The sequence below is a fragment of the Mercenaria mercenaria genome, chromosome 9 (assembly GCF_021730395.1).
Source record: "Mercenaria mercenaria strain notata chromosome 9, MADL_Memer_1, whole genome shotgun sequence".
In the NCBI taxonomy this organism is placed as follows: domain Eukaryota; kingdom Metazoa; phylum Mollusca; class Bivalvia; order Venerida; family Veneridae; genus Mercenaria; species Mercenaria mercenaria.
In genome coordinates, this window is record NC_069369.1 from 78482086 (window position 1) to 78507100 (window position 25015).

The following is a 25015-nucleotide window of genomic DNA, read 5'->3' on the forward strand; positions in this document are numbered from 1 at the left end:
CAGGAGAAACAATCTCCATAACTCTGATTTGAATCTTGACAGATTTATGCCCCTCTTTAACTTAGAATTTTTTGGTTAAAGTTTTTGATAAAGTGAAATATCTCTGTTACTTTGAAAGCTATTGACTTGAAACTTGAAATAGTAATCAAATATCAAAGGCTACATCATAATAAACAATCCCCATAACTCTGTTTAGAATTCTGACAAATTTATTCCCCTTTTGCTGGCAAATCTCTAGTTAAGCACAAAGTCGGGCGTGCTGTCTTAAGGATAGATCTTGTTATAATATGACGCTGTTTTTTTACTTTTTCTGCAGTTTTGTATCAGGGAGTGGATTTAGTGTATCTGGAAGCACCTTGTCTTGTACAATCACATCATTATCAGCGTCATCACATACAGTTGTCGTGAGGTAAACATTTTCAAATGTAACATCTTGAAACAAACACTAATTTATCTTCGGCTGTTGAGTGTGGAGTTTATTCACACAGTCATTCCTTGAGCTTGCTTCAAGATATCAGTACAGGTACTAGTATTTGTTGAATGTAACAATTAATATCCCTACGCGTTGACAAGGATAAAATGTTCTGAAGTCTGCCATTCATTCTAAACAATAAGACGAATCATGTATCTTTTATGTTTATATCAAAACATATCGAAACCTCCTAAACACGATCTCTATTGTTTACATTGTTTACATTGTTTACCTGAAGTGAATACATGTCTAGCATGCTTTTCATTGGTAAATTTGTTTCCAAAATTTGTATCTCCACACGTATACCATAATAACCCTTTTTGGGAGGTAGAGCGATAGAGTAGTTGTTGGTGGTGCGTGAGGTACATTTTAAATTTGGATAAAATCCCGCAAGAGCATTTTGAAAGTGAAATTACCTTGATTCAGATCTTTATACTGATGTCATCTATTATGTAAGTTGCGTAATGTTTACTATCATAAACCATCAGTATTCAAATCAGCGCATTCTGTTTCAGAGCTCAAAACACTGGAGACAGTGCGACTACAGATCAAACATTAACTGTAACTGTTACAGATTCTTCGCCACCAGGTAACGTAACACTTGTTTTCTCGTTGTGTGTACTAACATTGAGGAGATATGACGAAAGGGCGAATACAGACATGAAACAAGGAAATTCATTGATGCATCAAAGACGCGGCCAAGTGTTGTCTCTGAAGTAATTTACTGCAATATGAGAAATATCTTAATCATTACTTAGAGGTTAATACACGACAGAGCTGGGCCGGGATGTGATAATCGGCCCGGAAAATGAATAATGGCCCGAGAGCCATTATGAATTTCGGGCCGATTAGCACCTCCCGGCCAGGCTCTTGCGTGTATTAATGTCTTTAATACATATGTTTTGTTGCACTACTCAAAGTAGGTAGAATTACATCCCCTGTCGCTAGATTTCTATGGCTAAATAGTTTGGGGTACTGTTGTCTCAAAATTTGTGTTTACAAGTGCGTAGCCGGAAGCAATTTGGGGTCATAAGTAAGTGTGCTACAGTAAACTTATCTTGCACATTAAGACAAATTAGATCTACAGAATTTCTTGTCGGTCAGGAGATAAAAAATACATTCATTTTTGTTACTATATATAGTAACATATGTATTAATGCGTTAGACTGACTGGTTACAAATTTTCATCATTTAATTTAGCAAATAATACAATATATGTAATATAAACTGCTAAAAACCGTCAAGAATATACATGATAAAGAAGTATTACCATGCAATACAAATCCTCTACCTGCAATGACCTTGACATTACGTGCTGGCGGTCCGTTTACATACAAAATTAAAGTTATTAGATTATCAACTAAGGTCAGCACCACAAAGCGCAATTGACATTGAAATCTTGAATTCTGAAACGCAAAATAAAAATTCATTTTGCAATTCAAACTTCAAAATGCAAAATATTTTGCAGTTTGCAATTCAAATTGCAAAGCGCAATTTACATTGAAATCTTGAATTCTGAAACGCAAAACAAAAATTCATTTTGCAATTCGAACTGCAAAATGCAAAATATTTTGCAGTTTGAAGTTCAAATTACAAAGTGCAAATAAGATTGAAATGTTAAATGTTAAAGCACAATACCATGTTTCTGAGAAACTGCATCGCCGTTCAATACATATAGTGAATCGAAAGTAAAAATTCATTTTGCAATTCGAACTGCAAAATGCAAAACATTTTGCAGTTCGAATTGCAAAACGAGTTTTTATTTTGCGTTTCAGTATTCAGTATTTCAATGCCCTTTTCGCTTTGTAATTTGAATTCCAAACTACAATTTTTATTTTGCGTTTCAGAATTTAGGATATCAATGTCCATTTCGATTTGTAATTCATGTTTTTGTATATATGTACAAACTGAGAATGAAATAAACTTTGAAACTTTTAATTTGAATAACAAACTGCAAAATATTTTGCATTTTGCAGTTCGAATTGCAAAATAAATTTTTATTTTCGATTCAATATATGTAATAAACTGCTTTTCAGTTTCTTAGAAAAGTGGTATTAGTTGGGATTTTCCAGGCTTTAAAATTTAACAAATAGTCTTATTTGCGTTTTTTAAAGATTACAATTTGTAAGCGCCATTTAAGTCACGACAATAAAATAATTCTAAATTGATGAAATGCAAGTAATGTATGTGAAAATTTAATGTTTCAAAACCGTCATTAACATCTTTCTTGGAAAGCAAATCATGGATCATATACATCTTGTATTGCAAAGTAAAAATCCATTTAGCAATTCGAACTGCAAAATGCAAAACAGTTTACGGTTTGCAATTTGAACTACAAAATGCAAAATGCAAAACAGTTTACGGCTTGCAATTCGAATTGCGAACTGCAAACTGCAGACCAACTTAACGCCTATAACGTGTATATTATGCCATGTCACACAAAACGTGTAAATGCTAAGAGATAACATCATATTACGGCTGTTTGCTTTCAAAGCCTATTGCAATTAGAGAAACCGTTAGCGAACAGCATGGATCCTGACCAGACGGCGCGTATGCGCAGGCTAATCTGGATCGTAGATGCACTCTCAGACTGTTGGTTTCATCATGGTGCGGCTCAAATGTTATAGAACAGATGCAAGAGTTGCATTTATTTCATATTTAAAGTTATTTATGATTTTACATTTAAGACATTAATAAATGATCGACTAGGTCTGTGATCATTAAAAAACCTTCTTATTTTGTGCTGCATGACATCATACTGTTAAAGGAAGTAGAGTTAACAACCATAATGTGGTACTAGTTAATAAATTGCACTTATGTAGTTCTGCATGTTTGAAACAGATATTCTATAATGTAGAATTTTATGAAACCATATTTTTCAAAGCGTCATTGTATCCGCAAAGAAATCAGGCAACCAAAAAATATGGCTGCAAACTGGACTTTTTTATAGATAGATTTGAACATACTGGTTCTCCGGACCATTTTTACAATTACCTTCTATGGAACGCCATCACTGTCTTTTGTAGTCCTGAAAATCTATTATTAAGGGTTTTTTTATTAAACATTTTTAACATCCACTTGGACAAACCGTTTCTAGAACCTCCATCCCCCTCGTACAGACCCCCATGGACAAGACTATGGAAGGCATTTTGTACACATAAAAACGCCCCCTTGGAAAAACCATTTCTAGAACCCCAATCCCCCACACCCTCGGACAGACCCCCTGGAAAATACTATGGAAGGCATGTTTGCCCGAAAAGTCTCCCTTGGACAAACTGTTTCCAGAATCCACATTGGACAGCCGCCCCCTGAGCAAGACTTTGGAAGGTATTTTTGCCGGAAAGGCCCCCTAGGACAAACCGTTTCCAGAACACTCCTCAGGACAACTGTCAGGAAATACCCCCACCCCCTTGGACAAAAAAAAATATCCTCCATTTGGGGGATTCAGATATAATCTAAAATAGCCAATTTACCCGTACCGAGGCAGGTAATCATCCCGCTCAAAATGTCCACTAAATCGTAATAAAGTTACCACTACATAACAAAGTTTGCACAAGATATAATAACTTCGTTACAAAATATAAGACAGTTTACAGACAGAACACAGAATATAATAAAATTATTTAATGACATAATATAATAAAAGATGCACAAAATGTAAAAATCCATTATGAAAATAATATATTGATACACAATGTAATAAAATGGACATAATATAGTAAAGAATGCACATAATGTGGTAAATTTAGAACATTTATTTATTTGGGTTTTACGGCGCACCAACACAGTATACGTTATATGGCGCCAAACAGGACTACAAATTTTGGTTCCACATCTCATTTACGTCGAAATAAAAACATGAGGTATGGAATCAAAATTTGCATACCTGCTGGAATTACAGAGTTACTGCAAAACCAATTGTTAAGACCCTATTAGTCGCCTCTTACGATTTTGAAAGGGTAAGGCAGTGGTTCCAATTCTTTTCATACACAGATCGTCCCAGAACCACAAGTTTAGAACATGATGTAAAGATGTTTCTACTTAATGTATTGGTGGGTGCTAGGGTATTTATATATATATATATATATATATACAGCCAAACCCGGCTGCAGAACCCCCCTTGGGGACTGAAATTGCTGGTATTTGTGAAAACATATTTTTTTCAAGACAGGTGACGTGTGACCATAGTAAGCAGGTTATATGTATTTGGAGGTTGTCTACAGTACGGGTCTGACTGCATAATGGAGTTCATCGGTTCTTAAGACAAGGGTGAATGTACCAAGTAATATAGCAAAAAACAAAACAAGATTATGTGGGATAAGGCCGTGACTTTATTATATATTTTTAAATGAAAATTATGGCATATTGTAAATATATAGCATGGTAGATAGGAAAATGATGAGAAAATATGAAAGACAAAGCTCCAGCTAAAATGCCTGGAAGCAACATAGCAGCGCGAAGGTGCAGAAAACTATTAAAATAAGCGCAGAACATACCAGACCTAATAGGAAATTGTAGGTTCTAGTAAATCGCACTAATGAGAAACGAGGCAAAGATGCTCTCAGAGATCTCTATGACATGAGATGATATATCAACAAAAATATTCTTCCTAAGTTAAGTAAATACGGAATGAAACATAACACCAAGATCAAAATAAAATCCGACGTAAGTTAAGAAAGTCTTCAGCAAACAAACGCACAAAAATAATAAAATATTGAAAAATATGTTTTAATGTAATATATGAACAATCGGACCCAGTTCGAGGGAATGGTTATAGCAAACTATGCTACAATAATCCATCCAAGCGATTGACTGAGCTAACCGGCAGACTGGAAACGTAAGAAAACAGGGGGGATTTACATGTCTGTTTCAACATAACCCATGTGTTAGAGGTTTGTAGCAAAGTGATCCACAAATTATTATAATATGTACGGACCTACACGTACATATAATAAATGCAACTTTCGACTGATCACTAATAATCGTATGGCCGATAAGTTGAATAACCCTGTTTATATAAGACACTGTCAATCCATGGACCTGGTGGATGGCGACCACATGGTCAAGGCCCCCTCTAACGGTTAAAGGGCGCCCGCCCAGTAACACCAATAATAAGAGATGACCTACCGAACGCGAGGTTGCAGATACAAGAAGGTCAACCTAGACAAGTGAGCTTTTATTTTTGATACTGCCGTAGTATACAAGAATAAAATATTTTGTGGATCACTAAATATTGCTCACAACACAGACAAAAATAAAATGAAATTAGAATTGACTTGAGCCAAACATTTTGATCAAGAAGACTTTCTTTATTGTACCCCGAATAAAGATTACAGTTTGTAAGCGCCATTTAAGTCACGACAATAAAATAATTCTAAATTGATGAAATGCAAGTAATGTATGTTTACTAATAAAATCAAGTTTGTATACACATACACGCCTTATTTTCTCCCTCACTTCGTTCGTCCGAAAATAAATTATTTCTTTCCTTTACTATATAACAAATACCAAACAAACAACTTAAACTGGTTTCAAAGATGGTGGTTAAGTACTGTTCATATAACAAATCAATATCCCAATAACACAATACACCAATAGAACGCCTTCAAAACATATATAGACAGAAATACCATAATTATTTCCAAATATGCATGTACTTAAGCAATCAATATGCCGAAAGAAACATAAAATATACCGGACTATTTATGAACATATGCAAGAAGACAGAATACAGAATGGACAGTTCATATGTAATATGACAAATACTTGTCATGTAATCTTAATCTTTACGCATTATTATTATTATTTTTTTAATTTCATCAAAAAAACTACCAAGAAAGACAGGTTAATCGTATGCTGTGAGCCGGATGCCCCAACCCTAACTCTTTTCTATTTTTTATAATATTTTTTATATAAGATGGGGGAGGCAGGGAGAATCCGAGGCTCTGACCAGCGAAAAGGCTCTCTCCACCCCCTGCTTTCCGAGTATTTTCTAACATCAATGTTTCTAGTAGATAAAATAAATGTGCCAAACAGAACAAAAACAACACGAAAAATCTGGGTAATGTTCGTGAGTTGTCATCGAATTATAAATCGATGAATTTCTTACAGAAATATTTCAGTGATGTTATTTTTTTTAAAGAATAAATGACACATTAAGACCATCTCCTCATATTTCTACAAATACTATGCCAGGATTTGGCGAACCTGCATGTTATCGCTTTGTGTAGTAAACCCGCGCTAATTCATGATATCTTCGTGCTTAAACACCAGGGTAAAAGTATAAAAGGCAGACAAGCTCAGAAAATGTCTACTTTTCAGTTGAACACAGTGCTGGGAACAACAGAAGACTGATACATTTTTTCTAAATATCTCTACTTTTATTGAACTTTATTTTTTGAAATTTGGAACATATGTTCTCTAATATGACAGAATTCAGTGTGTAAAATTTTGTAAATTTTTATCAAGTAATTACTGCCTTTCTGAAAAAAAGTTTTTTGTTGTCTGCTAGAAATTCAAATTTACCTCTACTTGCTAAAGCCAGCCCACATAAAGGTTATGACCTCCCTTTCAGCCAATAACAGAATAGGGAAGTTTACACGAGTAACATCTTTATCTGACAGATGGCGGGAGATGAAAAAATAACTTCATTCAGCATTTATTAGATAAAGAAAAGAAATAAAATCTTCTGCTTTTTCTATAAACAAGCTAGATTTACTCCATAAATGATAATTCACTTTCTGATTTAACCTTCAAAATGTTGAGCACATATTATATCACATCATTCACATATTCTACATTTGTTCCACTCAATTATCAAGAGTTATAATCCCCAGCATCCCTGTATTGCACACATTACAGTAATTAGCTACGCCACCTGAAAGCTGTAGATAAAAGTGATTTATATCTAGTTCCCAAAACATTGGTTGACCCATTAGGTTAGAAGGTTATTTGACTTCCTTCAGTATTGACCTACTTCAAACAAATGAACAGTAACTGTATAATTTGAAACTGTTACAGTTAAAATATATAGCTCTTACAACCAGATGAGAATTTTTGGTATACTGAAATAAGTACTAGTAAAGTTAGCAGGTCTGATTACTCTGAGTACCCTACTTTATAAAATGGGGGTATTCTGGTCACTGTGATAAGCTGAACTAAAACATTCCTAGGATATTTAGTCACCAGGTGTATGTTTTTAGTGCACTTTGTTAGTATTTATATGCATATTAAATATGGATATCAGAGCCAGTAGTTTCAAAATTCAATTTCTGGGAGATGTAAAAACAAATATTCAAACATTCATTATGTAATACAATTATGCATACTGACATATATTGTTATAACTCTGAGAGATTCAAAAATTCTATGGAATATGTTTCAAAGAATTGTGTAAGTAAGCAAAAATATTTCCACATTTCAATATTTATTACATGAAATGCTAATTCCTGTGTACCATTGCTCTGATACTGATACAAAAGCAAAGCTAAGTTTAAACTTCTTAACTTCATCCAGTCATGTAAGTTATTAGTATTTCAACAATGCAAAATATTTGTAGATACCCTTGTAGATACATAGGCTTTTTAATTTGTAGATGAGTATTTACTACAATTTATTCAGATCTGAAAAATATACAAAAGCACACGTGGCTCTGTTTACTACAGATAAAGTTTCAGTGTTATCACCCATCATCTGTCAGATAAGCCCAGCCTACTCTCTAAATATGCTTAATGGCTTTACCACCGCAATATCAGCCAGGTAGGACCCGGCGTTTAAATTTAAACCAAATTTAACAAAAAGACAAGAAAGAACCATAAAGTACCAAAAAGAAAAAGATTTTGTTTTGTTTGTTTGTTTTGGGTTTAACGCCGTTTTTCAACAGTATTTCAGTCATGTAACGGCGGGCAGTTAACCTAACCAGTGTTCCTGGATTCTGTACCAGTACAAACCCTGTTCTCCGCAAGTAACTGCCAACTTCCCCACATGAATCATCAGAGGAGGAGGACTGATGATTTCAGACACAATGTCGTTTATCAAATAGTCATGGAGAACATACGCCCCGCCCGAGGATCGAACTCACGACCCCGCGATCCATAGACCAACGCTCTACCTACTGAGCTAAGCGGGCGGGCTTAAAAAAAAGGTAGTAACTTTCGGAATGTTTATAAGTGATTACATGCAGTTTAAAATCAAGTCGGTTCCATTCAACCGTATTGTTCCATGATGATTAAATGTACCAACAGAAGCATACTAGCAAAATTGGGTTTATACACACACACTGTAAAGAGTTTGTTCTCCAATATACCACAGATTACCGAAGCGGCGTGACATGTTTGGTGCAACAGTACATTTTGTGGCAGGGTTTAGTAGTATGGTTCACCATTGTGACCCTGAAATAAATTAAACTTGGCAGCAGAAATATGTTAAAAACAACAAAGTTACTGTAATGGAAAGAGTGGGAGGGAATTTTTCTAAACGATTTGTCCTCTACGGATTTCCGATAAAGAATGTACTTGTCACTGCACTAAATTTGCTCATGAAAAACCCGTGGGATTAAACTTATCAGAGTAGTATTTGAACTGATACGACTATAAATACAAATACAGGTGTGGATTAACAGTGAGGCGTTAGGTTAGGCAAGACGATATCCACCAAAATTAAAATAATTTATTTCTTAAGAGAACATAAATTTACTTAATTTATTGGTGGGTGCTAGGGTATTTATATATATATACAGTCAAACCCGGCTGCAGAACCTCCCTTGGGGACTGAAAATGCTGGTATTTGTGAAAACATATTTTTTTCAAGACAGGTGACGTGTGACCATAGTAAACAGGTTATATGTATTTGGAGGTTGTCTACAGTACGGGTCTGACTGCATAAGGGAGTTCATCGGTTCTTAAGACAAGGGTGAATGTACCAAGTAATATAGCAAAAACAAAACAAGATTATGCGGGATAAGGCTGTGACTTTATTATATATTTTTAAATGAAAATTATGGCATATTGTAAATATATAGCATGGTATATAGGAAAATTAATAGAAAATATGAAAGACAAAGCTCCAGCTAAAATGCCTGGAAGCAACATAGCAGCGCGAAGGTGCAGAAAACTATGAAAATAAGCGCAGAACATACCAGACCTAATAGGAAATTGTAGGTTCTAGTAAATCGCACTAAAGAGAAACGAGGCAAAGATGCCCTCAGAGATCTCTATGACATAAGATGATAACTATAGATTTCAACGAATGTAATGCATTTTAGATTTTAATACTAATAAGATTTACAATATGCCATACCGAAATGCACATTACGTGTATTGAGGGCCACTCAACATTTTATGAAAATAAAATTCGCCAAAACGAGATATGCAGTGAATACACGTTTACTTAATAGGTACAGCAGCTCATTGACAAACAGTTATTTAAAGTCTAGAGCTAGAAAATATATTTTGCTATGTACCTTAATTTTTAAGATGTATCAATATCTATGAAACTCACTGCATATTTTACATATTGTATATCTTTTAACGTTACAATGTCATTCAGGTACATGTACATATGTACATATTATCCAATAGTTCGATTACTATAAGCCAGGGTCGTCATGAAACCTTTTGCGGAAGTTTCAGTTAAAATGTATTACCTATTTTTTTTTCAACGAACATCAGACGAACGGACAGACGGACGGATAGGAAACCAACAGCCTTAAGACTTTCAAGTAGAAGAGTCTTACTGCCACTGACTTGTTATGTCATAACCAGAATATGCTTGAACAGTTTCCTGTGACGTCTTCTTTGCATTCATATTATCGAAATTATTATTTATATTATTATTGTTATTATAATTATTATTATTATTATCATTATTCTCATAATTGATTCAAATCTGTTTTACACCTATTTTCGATATTTCTTGATTATTTAGTTTTTCATATGAATGCATTTTTATAACTTATTCTTTTACATGCAGGCAGTTAAGTAATGCATGCAGTGGACCTAGATAAATCGGATCTAATAAAATTAACCAGGTACAGCAGTTACTTTTCAACACAAGGTGCCCAAATAGCTGCCGATCCCAACCATGTCACGCCGCTCTTATAGGTAAACTGTTTAAAGTCATTAGGAGAATAGCCGGTTGACGACATTAGTTTTCTGCAGTCCTTTATACCAGCGATTGACCGCTGTTGTTGTGTTAATGCTGGTGTTACAGTTGTTGACGTAATGAATTATCCGCATCAAAGTGTACAGGCTAGAACTGCGTCTAAAATTAATGTGTATGCATTTCATTAGCGTGTAACAAAATTGATAACCCAAATCCATATTTTAGTCATTAAGAAATACATTTATAGCTGAATATTGTTCAAAATATAACAATAATCTGTATTAATTTATATAAGTCCTTGTATATGATAATCTTTTGCAGAACGCAACCATGCAAAGTATTAGCAGATTCGGTTCGATTAACTTGGTTCATGGGAAATCACTCGTCGCACTCCCAAGTAGTTGGGCTTATTCCATTTAGCTCAGAATGTTTGTGTTTTTATTTCTATAGCACCGTTCTCCATAAGTTTCGTTGTTTTGATGGATTTTATTCTTATGTAAAATACTTTCAGAAACAGTAACCAGACTCAAGTATGAAAAGCACATCTTACCTTACTTCGAACATGTCCGCATTATATTTTTTTTACAATTCTGAAAGAGCTTTGTAATTTCATTACAATAAATTAATAATATAATTATGTATAAATCTGTGAATTATTTTATTTAATCATGTCGTTTTCGTGCTTTAGAAAACATATTTTTATGACTTAGAACTGTGACAGTCTGTTATTAATTTTCATAAGCATCACTTACCATTTACTATTATACATTACAAGAGCTGAGATCCAGGTTACACTGCTGATGTATAAAATAGAAAAATAAGGAAACTTCACAGGTCGCTCAACACGACAAAAACGAAAATGTTGCAGGCTCGGTTTGATTGAGCCTGTTCATGGACAGTAGTGGAAATGCAAGCTACCGTCCACGCCCTCTAGCCCCGGGTTGAGCAGAACTCAACATTTACACATGCTAAAAGTACAAAAAGCAATTAATTGAAAATATATTTTACATTTCTTTCGAAACAAACAGCAGCTAACCAAGATGATACATTACGAAAACATTCAATATACACGTATCTTTCTTGTCAGCTGTTAACGTTTCATGCCATGGTACGAACCCAACTGGAACGCTCTCTTGCTGGTATAGCTAATCAAGTTAAAATAGCCTATTTCTTTCCATGAAAAAAAAATACGTAAGCTTACATAACCTTATTACATACCAATTTTCCTCTATACAATCACTTCAACCATCTGACCGTCATTGCATAACTGAAATACTGTTTAAAACGGCATAGAACCAATTAATTGTAGGTCGCCCCTTTCTCATCGGATCTGTTTGGCTGTAACTAGAATATGCAGCATGCTTTTTATCATTTAAAGCAAGTATTTAAATTTAATTTTGACAATTAGTAAAGAAACAACCATTTGTATATTTCTTTTATTTAATGACGTAATAGTTTGTATTTTTTTTTTAAATATATTAGGCTACAAAGAAAAATTCTTTGATTCACCCAGATGTTACAAAATCATGTTACAAAATATTTCCGCAACACGAGTATTCTAGACAATGTACGTTAGAAATGCATAAACCTCAATACACTTCGGGCGGAACCAGTACTTGCATATTGTACATATGATTTAAGTCCATAAATAATTATGACTGAGAATAATGTATAGTAACTAACGTACTGCATTTTTCAAGCGCATGTACATGCAACCAAAAACGCTCGACCACGCCCATGTTTTACCTGTGAGTGTTTGTCAGCTCACTATACCTGTTATTTTTTAAACTAAAATTTACTTCAGACTGATCAGGTCAGTGATTGAATAATACCAAAAAAACTAATATTTTGCTGACTGTACGACAAAACACGTGTCTCCATTCCTTTCCAGAGGATATATGCAAATGCCGTATAAACAGAAAGTTCATCAATCAAAATAATAAGCGCAGACATCTAAAGAAAATATATAATGTATACTCATCTGAATTGTGAATTCTCAAAAACAGTAGCACTGCAGTTTTCCGCCGTATTCTTCTATGAATTTTTGTAAACGATCTGTCCTCTACGGATTTCCGATAAAGAATGTACTTGTCACTGCACTAAATTTGCCCATGAAAAACCCGTGGGATTAAACTTGTCAGACTAGTATTTGAACAGATACGACTATAAATACAAATACAGGTGCGGATTGGCAGTGAGGCGTTATGTTAGGCAAGACGATACCCACCAAAATTAAAATAATTTATTTCTTAAGAGAACATAAATTTTCATAATATAACCAAAAGTATCATACTATTACTACAAAAACACAACATATAACGATGTAATCACATAACATGAATATGTCTGCACAACATGTACAGATTTCAGTACATGATACAATATAAAAATATTAATAGATTTTCATGACTACAAAAGACAGTGCCGGCGTTCCTAAGTCTTCTATGAAAAATTACATTTTTGGTGACATTGTGTCTGAAATCTTTAATCCTCCACCTCTGATTCATGTGGGGAAGTTGGCAGTTACTTGCGGAGAACAGGTTTGTACTGGTACAGAATCCAGGAACACAGGTTAGGTTAACTGCCCGCCGTTATATGACTGAAATACTGTTGAAAAACGGCGTTAAACCCAAAACAAACAAACACATTTACATCATAACCTATCTTTTGCCATAATAAAAAAGACAGGTGCAATTTATTGGATACACGATGCTATTACTTAAATTTCGAATAATTTACATGTTCGACACTACAGCACCAACATGGTCAACAGGAACCTCACACTCGCTGAACAAAGGTGACAGCACCGCTTGTGATTCGGTAACAACACTTTCTGCTACTTCATCAGACTGTACGCCGGTAACTTACAGGTAACCATAGATTTAACTGCCCAACAAATTATCTTGTTTATCTGTTATCATCTGGTAAGATAACATTTTTGCCTCACGGACCATAATCATACAATATGCTTAAGATCAAAATTGATATGTAAATCTTTAATGCAAATGCTATTAGAAGACTTTGTTACTGTCGATTTTTTCAAACATGGCAGGTTTTACCTAATATGAAATTTTATATTTCAGTGTTCAGTCACAATCCCCTTCTGGAGGATTTAGTGTTTCTGGCAGTACACTATCATGTGACCTTGCGTCAATAACTGCGTCATCATACACGGTTGACGTAAGGTAAAGTAGCGAGTACTCAATAAGTTTACATTTAATTTGTCACGGTTGGGTGAGTAGAAATTGCATTTGCGTAAACTTACGTTCCTTTATTTTCGTATTTGAATTTTTATTTTGTAATATGTGGAAATAATTGATTGATTTTTTTTAGAAATAAGAAATACTATTAATCATCATAAGACAATACGATTAAAATAAGAAATTGTATTTGTCTGCATTCGTATAGGCCTGGGACGATTACTCGGTTAATCGGATCCGATTCGATACTAGGTGAAACCGGTTCCAATTTTGCAGAACCGCTAATCGCTCTCGAGCAATAAACATGACAAATCGTACTTTATCATTATACATTTCTTTGACCAGCACATAGACTCGCAGTATATTTCCACTAAAATACATCAGCTGAACATAACCAATAGTCTCGGATGTGCCTGTCTTGATATATCTAAAATAAAATACACCAAAATATGACTTATTAATTATCAAACTGCTTCCAAACGATAAAGTCAGTAAGATCCTAATGAAGTCAGCTGCTGGAAGAACCTTTACACGGTCGTCAGGAAAGAAAACATCATTTCAAATATGGCTGCCGATTAACCGGTTCGATTCGATTTCATACAAATGATTAACGGGTTTCAAAATTTTGAAATCGTCCCAGCCCTATTTTCCAATATAGTTTATCAGCCGGAGTAAATGTATACAAATGTCAACGCGGTAAACGCTTCTAAGATATGTTGTACAAATGCCTTTGGGACGAGAGCCACTATCTTGTCCAGTTACATGTATATAGGTATAATCATTGAGATTAAGTAATTGGTAGTACTGCATGTTCGGATCAAAATCTGCTTTACAATGTAGAAGTTGTTTCAACCATGATTTTCTTTCAAACGTAAGAATATACATTGGCAAATAAAAAATATAGGGTAGCGTTTTTCGATTTTTCACTAGATTAATTGCAAGATTTGGGGACCTCACTTCAGTTTTCATATATGTATAGGGTTACAAATTTCATAAACAATAGAAGTCTTTTCAGTCAGTCCGAACATTTAAAGAAATATAACATGGACCTTAAGACTTCTTAAACTTAGTCTTAAACACCCCGTGCACTATGGGGATGTAGTTTAAATGTCTGGAAATTAAACAGGTTGTTTATTTTAATGAAATATTTTTCAAAGTACGGTAGCAAGTTTATAAAAAATAAAACATACAATGCGAAAATTTTAAAGCACTGTCACGCTGTTCGTGCATATTTGGCGACTGATCCCTCTAAAGTTAGTCTCTAAGCTTTCCTACTTGAAATTGTTCGTTGACTAATAAAGTTTAGAATTCCGTGGTACTTATCTCCTTAATCCTATACAAAACGGACGGATGGAGTGGAATTTTGTCTTGCATCTCGTTTGGCCTTGACAGCTAGGCGCTTGGTGCTTTGACTTCCAACAAGCTGTTGAGTATATTGATGTATTTATACCTCAGACTGATCCTATTTAAGGTTTAGATTTTACACAATCTTGTCACTAGTGTTATAGCCTTTATCAGTGGAGAGTTTTTTTATTTATACTGTCTTGTCAAACTTGTTGCAAATATGACAAGAGCGAGGTTGGTATGCCCTTAACGCGTTTATACCCCTCCTCCCAGTTGCTCTTATATAGTTTATTGACCATTCAAAGACGGTGTCTTTATTGCAAATTCTTTTTTTTTTTGTCCGTTTCGTATTATATGTTACGTCTGTTGTTTTGTTCCTACCTGCACAATATTGAAATTCCCCAGATTTTTTTTTGGCAATATATGTATTATTGGAACTTTTCCCAGTCGTGAATAACATAGGTAAAATATAAAATAAGAAGACATTCATTGGAGTTATTTAACATGTCTCACGTTACATATCATATTTTATCTTAGCGATCGAAATGATTTATAGCAAAACAGTGCTTTATCACTATTTATACACGATGGGCGGTTATACGTCGGGCGTAATAATTTCACGAGGGCGCAGCCCGAGTGAAATTATTTCGGACGGCGTATAACCGCCCGAATGTATAAATAGTGATATAGCACTGTTTTGCTATAAATTATTTCGATTCGAATATGTTCTTTATTGTAAAATTGATATCAAGTATGATGGAACTGTTTCTTTGCGTAAGCATGGCGCCAATAGTAGGTATTTGTTAAAACACGCGATATAAACAAAGAGAGTGACGACCTAACAGTTGGCGCCATGCATGCGCGAAGAAACAGTTCTCTCATATTTGATCTAGGTTTTACAATAAAATTCATATTAGAATCGAAATAAATTATAGCAAAACGGTGCTTTAACACTTATTTATACACTCGGGCGGTTATACGTCGTTCGAAGTAATTCACTCGGGCTGCACCCTCGTGAAATTATTACGCCCGGCGTATAACCGCCCATTGTGTATAAATAAGTGTTAAAGCACCGTTTTGCTATAATTCATTTCTTAATGCAAAACTACCTTAACTTAAGTTTTAAATGTTTAACTCTCTATTTTAGAGCGGCGAACACTGGAGATGGTGCGAATTCTGATCTTATATTGACTATAACTGTTACAGATACATCAGGTAAAATTAAATGTGTACTTATAGTGCGTGATCTTAATTCATTAGAATGAAAATAAGTATCTAATGCTGCTGGTAATTTCGTATTTACGGACCACTTAATGCGTAGCTGGATCAGCTTCAGCAATTATTATTTTGAAAATGAGTTTTTAAATTTTGACATAACTTGAATCAGTATTAAATGATTTTTCTAGTCATTAAGCTTAAATGTTTAAAAAAAAAAACTGACCTGTTTTTGTTCAGTTCTTAGTAATTATAAAATTTACAGTAGTACCTTTAGTGTATATTGGAGAACACATCTATGTCACTTGTTTTACGTTGTGGGAGTGAAAAAAACGCCATCTCATTTACTAACGTAATTATTTAATCTTGACGTTCACGACGTTTTAAGTATAGAAGACGTTGGTTGGTTGGTTTAATTAACTTTATCGGTGATAGGTAATTCGTGAAAGGAATAAAGGAATTTTAATGCTCAATAGAATTAAAGTTTTCTTCATCATGTTAGTTTTTTTTGTCAAATACTATCGTTTGGGTTTTACATGAGACAAGATTAAAGCAAACTTTTCATTAAAAACTCAACGTCATTTAGTCGCTCTTACGTCACTATAACGTAAATATCGACTTTAATGTCAAAATGATCTCCACAAATTACACATCATTTTAATGACATTTTATATGAAATTATGATGAGTAACAAGTGAATCGATACTTGTTGAATGAACAGAGCGATTTACGTAAACAGTCTGTCGGACGTAAAACCGTTCTTCATCAAAAATTGACGTTTGAAAGACTGCAGAGCAAAAAAATAGTTACAGAAATATCAAGAAAGTAAAATACGCACAATATGAGGAATATGCTGAATTTTTATTTTAAATAAAATGTCGAAACGGAACCCAGTTACTTCAACTTAAACCTTAAAATGTGTATAGAAATACACTGTCACGCCATGACATGGCGTTTCGCTGTCCCGTCAGACGCCGTATTTTTATTTGCCTATGACGATTTTCTTTTGGAAAAAATCCAGCGTGAACACATACTTTTTTATTTATTTTATTCAATTAAACATACTTTTTAAAATGTAATGCCAAAAAATACAATCCTTTCACTGCGCCAAAAAAATGATATAAAACGAAATATGCGAATTGATGTGCATTGTATAGTACTTATTTCACCGGTTCGAACGTGCAATTTCCTTCAATAACTGCTTACATATAGCTTGATAATTGATTCTTGAGTATTTGGCTACTTGCAATATGTCAAGACTGTGATCAGGCGGGAGAAAAATAAATTCGGACCATTTTCCACTTAAAAATGGCGAAAAAACTAACTTTTCTGTGATAAAAGCGGGTACTGCTAGGTGGCGCTACACATAGCACATTAGACAGGAATTGTGCAAATCGAAAAATATATATCTACAGTTTATTTATTATATGTAGTCTTAATAAACATTTAAAGAGATTCTTGTAATGGCAAACTTGCACGGTTTTGGAAGTATTAGAAAAAATGCCCGAAAGAAGAAAATCAAACAATACATACAATAGACATATCCCCTTCTGTACCTAATACATTCAAACAGCACAAAATCTCACGTTTTCTTAAAGAACATACTTTTTGCTTTAACACATGTGATTGTTGACTATCAGCTAAGTCATTTGTGAATTTTTGTATTGAAGCTACTACTGCCATATAAAGACAAGATGCAACTGCAACGTTTAAATACCATCTTTCTATTTAAGGTTCAGATGATTCAAATTCAAATAACAGTAACAACGACTGGAAAGTCGCAGTAGGTGTTGGTGTTGCAGTAGGCATTGCTGCTTTAGCCGTCGCTGGCCTTGTAGCATATTTAGGTATTTGAATTGATATTGTTGTTAAATATACGTTGTATCTGTATTTTAAATGTGTTTTAGCTCACCTGTCACGGAGTGACAATGTGAGCATTTGCGATCGCTCTTCGTCCGTCGCCCGACCGTCGTCCGACCGTCCACAATTACTTATGAACACGATAGAGACCATATTTTGGAATCAGTTTTAACTTGCACACAACTTGTATTGGCATAATATCTCGGTTCCTTTCGAAAACTGGCTAGATCCTATCATGGGTTCCAGGATCATGGCCCTTTAAAGCGCCAAAATTTGCGACACGATAGAGACCCCATTTTACAATCATTTTAATAAACTTTAACACAACTTGTATTGGCATAACATCCCAGTTCCTTTCAAAAACCGGCCAGATCCCTTCATGGGTCCAGAGTTATGGCCCTTAAAGGGCCAAATTTTGTTACTTTTGCTTTTGCGGCCATATAGAGACTTTATTTATGGTTTGATTTGGTACAGACTTGCAAAATATCTTTAACAACAAAAGATCTTGGATTCCATGATGAATCCGTCAGATCCAATCATAAGTTATGGAGTTACGGCCCCTGATTGACCCCTGAAAAAATTGTTAATTTTTACCTTGTGAACACGATATAAGTGACATTTTAACAATAAGAAATCCGGCTAGATTTCATCATGGGTTCTAGAGTTACTGCTCTCCTGAAAGGGGCAAACTTTTCTATTTGACCCTTTCAGCGATATAGAGGTTTCATTTATGCTTTGATACAAACTTGCACAGAATGTTTATCTTGATGATTCCAAGGCCAAGTTTAACTGATGAGCAATATAGGGTCAAAATGACACTCTTGTTTACTTCTTTAATAACTTTTTGTACACAAGATATGCTGTTGTCCCATTAATTACTACCTAGAACATCGTAATAACAATAACTTTTACAGCGAAATTTATGGGCTTGTTGGTCTTTCTTATTTCAATACATACCTATGTTTAGCCACTTATACATTCACTTTTCCGTATAACGTTTAGATTGTTAAGGTAGCAGGGTACACTTAGATGCAAATATTTTGGGCACGGACGGTCTTACCTGTAGCAAATCGCAATATTGCACTTCCCTTATGAGCAGAATCAGGGTGGCCATTTTATAAATTGCGTGCATGATTTTTGCTTTTAATTAATGGCAAGATCAGGATTCTCATACAAGAATAAAGAAAGTTATCAAAACGAAAGGTTTACACCATCCATGAAAAAATAGCATGCCAAAATCATCAATTTTGCACTTTTTGAACAGCCTGCAATGATCCCGCTGCAAGAACAATGCCCAGTTTTATTGCATTTCTCAATTTAATAGTCCTTACTGAACGTCAGGATATAAACGGAATGGGGGCCCATCCAGCTCGTTTTTATTTTCACAAGATAGCGAAAATGTTCCTGAGTATCAATCAACAAGCACAGAACCCTTTCGTGATTTGAATTTTTCCGCGAAAAGGTGTCTCATTGACCATACAAAGCTATCAGCAGTTAGTTTTCCAACTGACATCAGAATTTTACATGTATCGGCTGTATAAATTTTCTAAAGAATTCATAATCATTATATCTCACCTTAATTTACAGACATCCAAAATCACGAAGTTCTATTTATAACAAATATTGACGAGGTCCAAAATTCGAAGTGTACCCTTCTACCTTAAGAAATAAAGTGATTAGAGAACGGTTTGCTTGTAGGTCTGCCCAATAGCCACTATTTAATTTGCGTAACAACATTCCGTCTTATCGCATCTAAAACACTACAGAGTCTTCTTACCGTGCACTAGAGGACAAATTATTTGTTTTGCACAGACTAAACTTCACAGATGTGTTTAGATGCAGTCACACGTTGTGTCTTAAACAAGTGATTTTGTACATAAAACAAGACTGAGTTCAGATGACCAAATGGACACATATTAATGGGAAAACAAACGGAAAAGTGAATGAAAAATTAAAACCCTTACAATTGTGGTGGAATTGAGGTTTCTCATATTTTAGTGACATGCTTTACCTTATTTGCACTTAAGCGTTAACTTTAAGTTCAACATCTTAACTATGGACCCGTGCTTAAGAATATTACCATAAATGTATGCGCTTGCTGTTTATGTAAGTTTTGTATGGTCGGCTGCGTTTGTTGCATGTGGCATTTCTTGTTGAACCTTTGTCCTAGTTTGCCTTGTCATAAAAAAAGAACAATTAATGTTTTTGTAGTTGCGGCATTAAAAAATCCATTTTTTTTTACCCCCCCGACAACAAAGTTGTAAGGGGGGGGGGGGGGTATACTGGTTTCAGGTTGTCTGTCCGTCCGTCCGTCTGTCCGTAGACACAATCTTGTGCGCACCATCTCTCCTCATCCCCTTGACACAATTTAATGAAACTTCACACAAGTGATCAGTAACAACAGTAGTTGTGCATGGGGCATGTAAGGTTCTTTCAACAACAAAAAATTGCAGAGTTTTGGGACTTTGTTTTTTGTTACTATACTATATACATAGACACAATCTTGTGCGCACCATCTATCCTTATCCCCTTGACACAATTTAATGAAACTTCACACAAGTGATCAGTAACAACAGTAGTTGTGCATGGGGCATGTTAGGTTTTTTCAGAATAAAAATTTACAGAGTTACGGGACTTTGTTTTTTGTTACTATACTATATACATAGGCACAATCTTGTGCGCACCATCTCTCCTCATCCCCTTGACACAATTTAATGAAACTTCACACAAGTGATCAGTAACAACAGTAGTTGTGCTTGGGGTATGTTAGGTTCTTTCAGAAAAAAAATTTGCAGAGTTACGGGACTTAGTTTCTTGTTAACATACTATGTACACACAGTCTGCATATGCAATCTTGTGCGCGCCAAATCTTCCGAACCCTTGCATACAATTTAACAAAACTTCACACAAGTGATCAGTACCAACCCTAGTTGTGCACTGTGCATGTTACGTTCTTTTAGATAAATATTCTGCATAGTTATGGGACTTTGTTTTTTTTTTACTATACTGTATACATACAGTCTATATTTACAAACAGTCCACATAATTATGCAATCTTGTGTGCGTCAAATTGCAATGTACTGTGTCAGTGCATGCGGGGGTACATTCATCACCTTTAGTGATAGCTCTAGTTTTAGAACAGCTTTATTGAGAGCCGCTTAAGTGAGAAATACATTCAGTTTGACTTCAGGAATGGCACGAATATTAATGACTTCACAGTATTTCAGTCGATTGTCATTGCTACGCATCTGCCACCAAACTTCATTCACCCATTCTCAATTTAAATGAACATATAAGTCTATGAAAAAATATCAAATCATTTGTCTTTATTGTATACAAGTATTCTCTGATGTGTATTTCTTTTTCATGATACTACTAAGGTTTATCAAGATACTAGCTTGTAAAACAGTCACTGTGTTGACATTAGTAGAAACACTCACTTTATCTTCTCCCTTCACTGCCGCGATTAGAGCAAATGAACTGGTTCCAGAGTTTATAGATAATATCTCTTTCCCTCTAAAAGCCAATATCATTATTAGATTATATGTTGAAGTTTTATTTTATTCCAATTTCAATTAACTTGGAAGACATTCTGGGCACCTTTCACTTCTGAAATTTCGGGAATGATTGAAAATGTGCATTACACAAATACAGTAGGTATATATGTAAATAATAAAACTCTCAAAACTAAATCTTTATTTTTTCATGCAGAAGAAAAACTGTATGTTTTCCGAGAATGTGGAAATGTTTGAATTCGTTCACAACCAGTATGTCCACAAATACTAATACTATAACAATTCTAAGTTCGATTTATAGTTACATTTTATCTTAACGTGCCTGTCTGAAAAAGTACTTTGTTACAATGTATATCTTCCAATGTAAAACGTCTTCATAGTTTTGAAATAAGTGTGTTCATATACGCGTGTGATTGTATATATTATAAAGATTTATACGTGCTCGTGTGATGCTATCTCAACATTGCATCTAGGCAAAACGTCTGCTTCAATGTTTACAGTATAATTGAGTTGTACAAGTAGATTTTGGTAACTATGTATATTTTCTCTTATTTGACAGGCGCACAAAAGTATATTCCGACCCGAACTATAGTTTGAAAGACACTGCGACCATTCCATCCAAGATAGAAGTGAATTTCATAATTAAAGTTATTAAATAGGCGCAATGTGAATTTGATGATACTGATTTTAATCACTTTTATCACATACTCATTTATAAACTCTGTTAAGTTCCAATGGAACCTGAAACGTCATTATTTTTCCATATTGACGTTCAGATTTCATATGGGACGTGTGACGTCATTTGTGACGTCAGTTTCGTGTGTGTCGTCGCGTAAAAAGATCTTTTGCGACGATTTTTTCAATTTTACTCGGGCTTATTAACAAATTTATATATTTATATAATAATTATAAGTACAGATGCATATGTAATAAAATAATTATTAGATTTGCATCGAGAAATATGTTCTCATTCTTTCGTGGAATAATATTGCGCTTCTCAACTCGCGCAATATTTCCGCTGCAGAACTCATGCATATTTCTCGATACAAATCTAATAACCATTATAAATACTGTATTGTCCATACGTGTTTAAGCAATTGATGTTATCATTATATCTGTATTGCTTGTTATCTAGATTCTCATGCTGGCTGTTAAAAATGCAATAGACTTTGCTTCTAGGTTTCACACATTGTGATGAAGCAAAACAAGATATGCATTATCACAAATATTGGTAATTTTTCCACTAACTTTACTACAATTTTAGGGTAAATTTTATTGTACTGTCAGAAAGACACGCCTCTTCAGAAACACTCTTCAACATGAACTGAATCCGGCGATTGCAAGTCATATTTTAACGACGGTATCAACATCGTGACTTAAGCAGGATGATTTCATTAATTTTTATTTTTAACTAACCGTCAGAAATTTTGATGAAGAATACATATGTAATGATCAGTTGTTCATTTAGAATACAGTGTCACAACTTATGTCCAACATCAAAGAAAGGAAGCGCGCCTTAATTAGCCTGTCCTTATTCAAAGTACTAAATTGTTCGACATTCATTATTGAATAGTTACAACTTCTCAACGTTTTACGCAATATCTTCTTTCCGATTGGTTATTTCTGGCCATGTGACACCCTTTCATTTTACAATGAAACGTTAACGTATTCATTAGATTCTCATTAATTTTCATGACGGACTACTTTTTCATTCATAAACTAGGTCATGTTTTCCTCTTTAGAGATATTTACGTTATTCTTATTGCATTTTATTGAAATCCCATCACAGATCATTGCTTGACATTTAGGTAGTATTTTAATAATGAAATAGTAGCTTGACAGAATTTGTTATGGGAATTTAGGTCATACAACACCCCTAAAATTGGTGGTCTCCATGTTTCTCTGATTTTACAGTGTGTTTGCGTGTCTAAAAATTTGTTTCTTGCAACAAACATTACCCCACCGCTCTTCTGATTTCGATTCTACACTGACAACAGTATTCAAGAAAATGTAAATTACAGACATTTAGAACTGGTCCTGGTGAGTGCTGCAGTCATTGAAAGATTCTCAGTTTTATATAGAACAAGAAGACCGGTTCTTTAATGTACCAAACTAACTGAATGGTAATAAGTAGTACGGCGCAATAGATCTTAGGGATATGTTAACTTTTACAAAAAAACAAATTCGACATTAATTTTGATAACATTGCGATATATTTCAGAAAGATCCGGCAGCTTTAAAGACATTTGGTTTACTGGTTTGTTACTGACTTTAACTAAAAATTTGACCTTTTGTAAATACTTGCTGTGAGTTTCGTGTGATATAAATTACAATACGAGCTACACGTGCACAAGTGGCAATTGGCACGCTTAAAATATCACGTAAAACCACCGTATCAGATTGGAATTAATAAGTAACAATGAATGTTTATCAAAATATTTGCATTTAAAGTGGCATTATGCGCATCATACTGCACATAGTATGTTTTTGGTGAATGTTTTATAAAAGAAATTTTCGGTTACCGTGCATTTAAATGTGTTAAATTAACGATACTGTCGCAAAAGTATTTGAAGTTGATGCATTAGAAATAAAGAAATCAGACTAATAAAATAATAGCTCTTTTCTTCAATCTTCTACGCAGTGATCTCCCTTACCTATAGGTAGAGATTTCTGAAATTGAAGGGAAGCAACTCCTGCGTGCAGTATGACTTTTCTTAAAAAGACGGCCCCAGTCAAAATAAGAAAAGTCATATTTGGAAAGTTATTATTTCGTACTGGTAACAGAAAGAGTTTGGTATATTGGGTTAAAAGCTATAATTTCCGCCACCCTTTTTACACACACGCCTGTTTCAACTGGATTTTTACTTGAAAACTGCGCACAATTCCACTTTAAGTTGCAAGAATGAAATATTTTCCATAAACTATTGTTGCGTTTTAAATTATATTGAGGTACGTGTTCTCGTGCTTCTGTATTTGGTGATTAATTTGTTAAATGTACACAGTAAAAGATCAGAAAGGAGGATTCTCAACTTTGTACTGAAGAAGTAAGTTCTACTGCTATTTTGAAACACAAATATCTTGTTTTCAGTGTATCGCTGGATAAAGAAAAATCAACCAGTATGCACAGAGACGATAACAATGAAACCAAAGAATAAAAATATTAATGAAAAGTAAGTTCAATCCATGACCATGGAACGGAAATTGATATTTTATAGCTATTATTAGACAGGTTGCAAAAGCATCAGATATGGTACTGTATTGTTTTATATAGTGTCATCTCATATGAAATGCGTAATCGAACGTTAGTT

The 25015-nt window shown here is 34.3% G+C and overlaps 1 protein-coding gene across 4 annotated transcripts in view; it reads left to right on the forward strand.

Moving 5' to 3' along the window:
* LOC123547535 (protocadherin-like protein) overlaps positions 1-25015 on the forward strand; it is a 91727-nt gene that overhangs the window by 63061 nt on the left and 3651 nt on the right. For all 4 annotated transcript variants that reach the window (XM_053551809.1, XM_053551807.1, XM_053551810.1 and 1 more), the window contains exons 7-13: positions 317-409; positions 988-1061; positions 13329-13443; positions 13657-13758; positions 16265-16332; positions 18066-18179; positions 24796-24877. In XM_053551809.1, the coding sequence (XP_053407784.1) occupies positions 317-409; positions 988-1061; positions 13329-13443; positions 13657-13758; positions 16265-16332; positions 18066-18179; positions 24796-24877 (648 nt within the window). The remainder of the gene's footprint in view (positions 1-316; positions 410-987; positions 1062-13328; positions 13444-13656; positions 13759-16264; positions 16333-18065; positions 18180-24795; positions 24878-25015) is intronic.